This window comes from Etheostoma spectabile, chromosome 13 (assembly GCF_008692095.1).
Source record: "Etheostoma spectabile isolate EspeVRDwgs_2016 chromosome 13, UIUC_Espe_1.0, whole genome shotgun sequence".
In the NCBI taxonomy this organism is placed as follows: domain Eukaryota; kingdom Metazoa; phylum Chordata; class Actinopteri; order Perciformes; family Percidae; genus Etheostoma; species Etheostoma spectabile.
Window position 1 is genome coordinate 7,547,753 of NC_045745.1, and position 5,697 is coordinate 7,553,449.

The 5,697-nt window shown below is 41.9% G+C and overlaps 1 protein-coding gene across 2 annotated transcripts in view; it reads left to right on the plus strand.

Annotated features, from left to right (window-relative positions):
- Positions 1-5,697, plus strand: part of pcp4a (Purkinje cell protein 4a) — a 35,126-nt gene extending 29,429 nt beyond the window's left edge. The window contains exons 3-4 of one of the 2 annotated variants that reach the window (XM_032534649.1): positions 2,816-2,839; positions 4,686-5,697. In XM_032534649.1, coding sequence (XP_032390540.1) covers positions 2,816-2,839; positions 4,686-4,819 — 158 coding nt within the window. In that variant the 3' untranslated portion in view covers positions 4,820-5,697. The remainder of the gene's footprint in view (positions 1-2,815; positions 2,840-4,685) is intronic. The other variant, XM_032534650.1, reaches the window with a different exon arrangement.

Below are 5,697 nucleotides of genomic sequence, written 5' to 3' on the forward strand. Positions count from 1 at the left end.
ACATTCCCATCATCCTCGGCCTTATCTGAGAGAGATGTTTGAGATTTTAGGCATAAAGAATGACTCCTGTCCAATGTGCTGCGTAACTCTAAAGTATGGGGAACTTCTTAATTAATGTCTGTTTGGTAATTCATATTTTATCTTTTATTTTCTTTACAGAGGCCATATTTGAGCACACACACATACATGTACTGTAGATTCCTTTAAATGTTAAGGGAAAGATTAAAAAAGAGAAACTGGATCTGTGAATTCTCACAGAATCCCAACTGAATTCATATCTTATTACTCAGTTAGAATCTTATTAACCTGGAGTCCCAGTCTCTGTCACAATGATCATATATGGGATGTTTTAGACCTATTGGCAGATATCTATTTACAATGTAGGTAATGGCATATAAAGAGCTTTTTTTCTAAAGTTTCTCAGGGTGCACTCTAGTAACCTGTGTGTGGTCCAGGTGCTTACATAAGAAAATGGTTGTCCATCGCAAGGCTACTTTTACTTTTATACTTTAAGTAAATTCCAAGCCTGTACTTTGTTTCTTTTACTTGAGTAAAGAAGTTCAATTTAATTCAATTCAGTTTTGTTCATATAGCGCTAAATCTCAACAACAGTTATCTCCTTGCGCTTTCCATAATGATGCTTTCCAGATGCTTTTTATCTGTGATGTTATTTACAGAAACCCAGCAGTCCCCACCAAGAGCAAGCACTAGGCAACAGAGGCAAGGAAACACTTCCTTTAAGAGGCCGAAACCTCAAGCAGAACCATGGCTCAGTGTGGGGGGGGCATCTGCCTCACCGGTTGGGGGTGAGAGAGAGAAAGAGAGAGAGAGAGAGAGAGAGAGAGAGAGAGAGAGAGAGAGAGAGACAGACAGAGACACAGACAGACAGAGAGACAGACAGAGAGCGACATGGATAATTGCGGCAAGTTAAATCAGTATTTCTACTTCTACCAGAGTATTTTTTACCCCACAAGTATCTTTACTTCAACTTAAGTACGGGAAGTGAGCACTTTTGCCATTTCTGGAGATAGGGCACAAAAAGGAGGTCATACAAAAACATATCCCTTGTCAGTAAAGATGTTGAACACATGTGTACACATGTAAACATACTAAACATGCATACAATACTATTGTGTACAGGAACCTCTACAGAAATGTCAGGACCCTTCCGGTGTGGTGCGCCCTTCCCTGTTTGGGTCAGCTCACTGGGCCAAGGATATATCAGAGGCACCCATGGATCCGTACAGCTGTTGCCATTCATTTTCTTTTAATTTGGAACTGAGCATTTTAAATTTCCCTCTACCATTGTGTTACGGTTGGAGGTTTTTCATAGGACGGCATGTCTTTCATACAAAAAAAAAAGATGTCCATCTTAGATCTACGTGAGTCCAAGGTTTCCTGTGAAGATGCAGGCTGAGAAAATTTACAAACATTTAGATTACAACTCACAATTGTCTAATGTTTGTGTAATTATTTGTGTGCTCCTGCTGTACCATGGTAACCCTGGGTACCTAATGATAGGGGTAACAAATTTGTGTTTTGAAGGGACATAGAAAAAAATTACAACTGGGAGTTATTCAACTGTTTGGAATGATGTTTTGTTCTCTAGCAACAAAAATACGGTACACTACTGTATTTGTACTCCTTATAAAAACATTGTTTTGCAAAGTAAATTACTTAAGACAAATAACTAATTTCATTTAATTACAATTCACTGTTGACCCGTTTCTCTAATTTTCCTGTAACAATATTACTGTACCCTGTTATCATGTAATAGGTGCTAACAATATAAAAAAACTCTTGTTGTCTTTCCTTGTGCCTACACTTCTGTCTCTGAATGGGGACGTGGTATGAATTGCAATGATATCCCATACATTGCAAACATCTAGACTGTAATTTGAAGGCTAAAATCTAAAAAACACACCAGTACTAATCTCCTGGCTGTGCATGGCCAGAGCAAAGTTATATTTGATCAACTCTAAAAACAAATGATTCATGTAAGTTCCAGCTGTCAAATTACACTTAATACACAAATCAGGATGCATTTTGTGTTGCCTGTAAAATGTAAAAACCTGTGGTTCAGTACAGGATTAGTCTCGCTTTGCCAGACCTTCCTCCGCAGCGCTGCAGAGGAGGGTCTGGCTAGTCCTCACATCATTCCTGGATGGGAGAAAAACATGCTCTGGTTTATTGGCATTTTTTCAAACCAATCACAATCATCTTGGGCGGCGCTAAGTTCCGGGAAGGGCCAAGGTGCCGCTGCAAGATCAGAAGGAACTTGTTTCGGTGGAACATGTGTAAGTTCAAAAGTTGTTTTAGTTGCTTTGACAAAAAACTCAGATTGGACAGGGCCCAAAAAGATGCCATACTGACGAGAGAATGCCTTTGTACAGGACTCAGAATTTAGCCTGGTTTAGTCATTGTTTGACTTCCCAGGTCACCCTTTTGTGGTTTAGGTGCTCAGTATCCTTTAGACCAGGCCTTCATCCATCATTGTCCATATACTCTGAGGTTGCTTTAAGTCTCACAGGAACCAATTTGAGCATGACCTTTCCCAAACCTCTTATGGAAATAATTCCATCATTCATTGTGGCAATTTGATTTATTCATGCAGCAGCAAAACACATTACTGAAACTGTGATGTGCAGACTTATAAAGTCCTATGCTCTCTGTGGAGCAAAGGGCATTGACACTGCAGGTGTCATTTTGTGTGTTCGTGTGTGTGTGTGTGTGTGTTTGTTAGTGTGTGTGTGTGTGTGTGTGTGTTCTGCAATCATGAAATATGAATTTGTTTTCATTGCATGTGTCATCCAAGGTCAACAAAAGGTTCCATCTAAACGTAAGTGTGCATTTTGGGAAAATAAATTTGTGTGTACGCCAGAGCACAGCAGGTCAGCACAGTCATGCATGGAGCACTGCACTGCATGACAACTGTGTTGATCGAATAAACAACTGACTGTGTCACATGTCATCAAATTGAAGCTTTTCGCTTGTTTTAATCTGCATTTTGGGGGTTTGAGGAATCAGCACTGACTTGACTTGGCTTCAGTCTTCACTCACTCTTTACTTCAGCACCAATGATGGTGGTTTTGCTGTATATGATGTCTTTATGAGATACCTTTGAATCAGCAGCAAATCTTTTTATTCTCATTTCAATGAGGCATGTCTTGTTCTCTTCACACAGGAGGATGGTATGCAGTATCAATAATCAATAATAAGAACTTTTTTTAATTTCCCACCATCATTTAGTGTGTTGCATAGTTGTTTGTGTATGTAATAGATGTATAACGTTCAAAAAACCCATTGCACTCCAAACTGAGTTTTCTCTCCCACAGAATGCCCTTTTTCTCAACTGCCTGAAAAGCCTCACCCACATTCCTGTTTGAAATTGCTCAGTTAGTGAGGCCATTGATTGAGAAAGCTAGCCCGGTTTTTCATGTGTTGCCCATAGGTGCTGCCTGAGCAATCACAGCCTGCCTACTGGCCTGTTTGAATCTGGTTGACCAATTATAACAGAGTGGGCCAGAGTGGGCTTTTCAGGAGGGGGGGCAGAGAGCTCAGACAGAGTTGGAGGAGCTGCAGCAATGGGCAGTATGAGAAACAATGGGATTTTTGAACATCACAGTTTGCAAACCTATTCTAGTATACCCCAAGAGTACAAATATGGTGCTGAAAAGGACAATAATAGGGACTCTTTAAGAAAGAAGATTGACTAGTAGTCTGCTGCTTTTTATAAATGGAGGATAAGAGGAGATTGTCTTGTCATAAAACACCACTGTGTTCTCTGTCAGACTGCGGAGAGCAGTTAGCTTTGCTTGTCAGACATCTCCAAAGACATTTAAGTCTCATATGAATGTGCTCACTCTTTATAAACTGCAACAGAGAGAAAAAAACTGCCACTAAAACGAATTTTCTCTGCATGTTTTATGTTTATGTTCTTTTCTAGGCTTCCATTCCCAGAGTTTACCATCTTAGTTAGGCAGAGGGTTTTCTGAGTTTTAGTGTCAAATAATTGTCTAAATGCCACAATATAATAATATATCAAAATTAAGGTCTCTGTGTGCTTTGTCTTTTCTGTGGTAAACCAAAAAGAATACTATGTGATTATAGGTTAAATTGACTCAACAGCCAAAAAGTAATTTGGCTACTTGAATCATTATGCAAATGTAAACTGAACTAGCAGCAATTTTCTATGGATGGGTGGGTGGATGGATGGATGGGTGGATGGATGGATGGGTGGATGGATGGATGGGTGGGTGGGTGGGGGATGGATGGATGGATGGAGGATGGGTTGGGTGGGTGGGGGATGGATGGATGGATGGGGGGTGGATGGATGGGTTGGGTGGGTGGGGGGAGGGTGGGTGGGTGGGTGATGGGATGGATGGGTGGGTGGGGGGTGGGGGAGGGATGGTGGGTGGGTGGAGGGTGGATGGATGGATGGATGGGTGGGTGGGGTGGGGGGATGGATGGATGGATGGAGGGATGGGTGGGTGGGTGGGGCGGATGGATGGATGGATGGATGGATGGGTGGGTGGGTGGATGGGTGGGTGGGCGGATGGATGGATGGATGGAGTATGAATAAGAGCTAGCTTTCTCAATCAATGGCATCACTAACTGAGGAGATTCATAAAGCTGCTGACACACATCAATCCCTCCATTTTCTCCCCCCCCCATCCTCTTAACAGATGAGAAAAACAAGAACAACCTCCCCGAGGACTTTGACATCGACATGGACAACCCGGAGACGGAGAAGGCCGCTGTCGCCATCCAGTCGCAGTTCAGGAAATTCCAGAAAAAGAAGCAGGATGTGAAGTCATAGAGCGGCGCTGTCAGCTGCCTCGCCGCCCGATGTGGGCCTGGTCTTGCATGTCATCAAACTGCACCGTCATGAACTGAAAAGGAAGGGTGGGAGTGGGGGGGGCGGGGTGGTCTGGAGCTAAATAGTATCTTTGTGAAAGTCTGTGTGTAATATTACTAACTTATAATGATATATACAAATAGAATACATTATCAAATTATGGGTGTATGTATTTAATACTATCCTATAATTTTGCTGTTTGTATTTAATTTCAATGACACTTGTGTAGCTGCAGTAGAGCTTAAAGTTGTAATAGTTTTTCTTATGTCACAACCAGTGTATTATACCCATGTTAAGTTAACAGCAAACTAAAAGAAGTCGTATCATAAATTGTCAAAAACTGATTATCTTTAATTCAGGGGGAATATAAAGCCACATGCATTGCTGTGATTGCTTGGGTCATGATTTCATTGACAGTCTCAGCAAGGCGTCCTAATAAAACGATGTTGCAGCTCTGCTGGAGCTCCGTTAATGGTATTTCCCTCTGGCTGGGTAAAATGATCCCACACAGTTGCCGGTGCTTTTACGCCGTATGACTGACGCTTTTAAAATCCAATCAATGTCTTATTTGTATTGGGATGCCGGCGGCCTCCCCTCCATCACTTCTGCTCACCTGGTGACATGAACCTCTCTGAGCTGTCAGCTTCCTAGAGACCGTAGATGTTGTGCTTGTGAATTGATTCCCATAACGTCTCTTTCCTTGTTCTTGTTCCAACGTGATTTTAACAATCACTGTTCACTTGGCTCACACTTGTTAAGCACACACACTTATGCATGCAAGCTCACACACACGCACACACGCACACACACACACACACACACACACACACACACACACA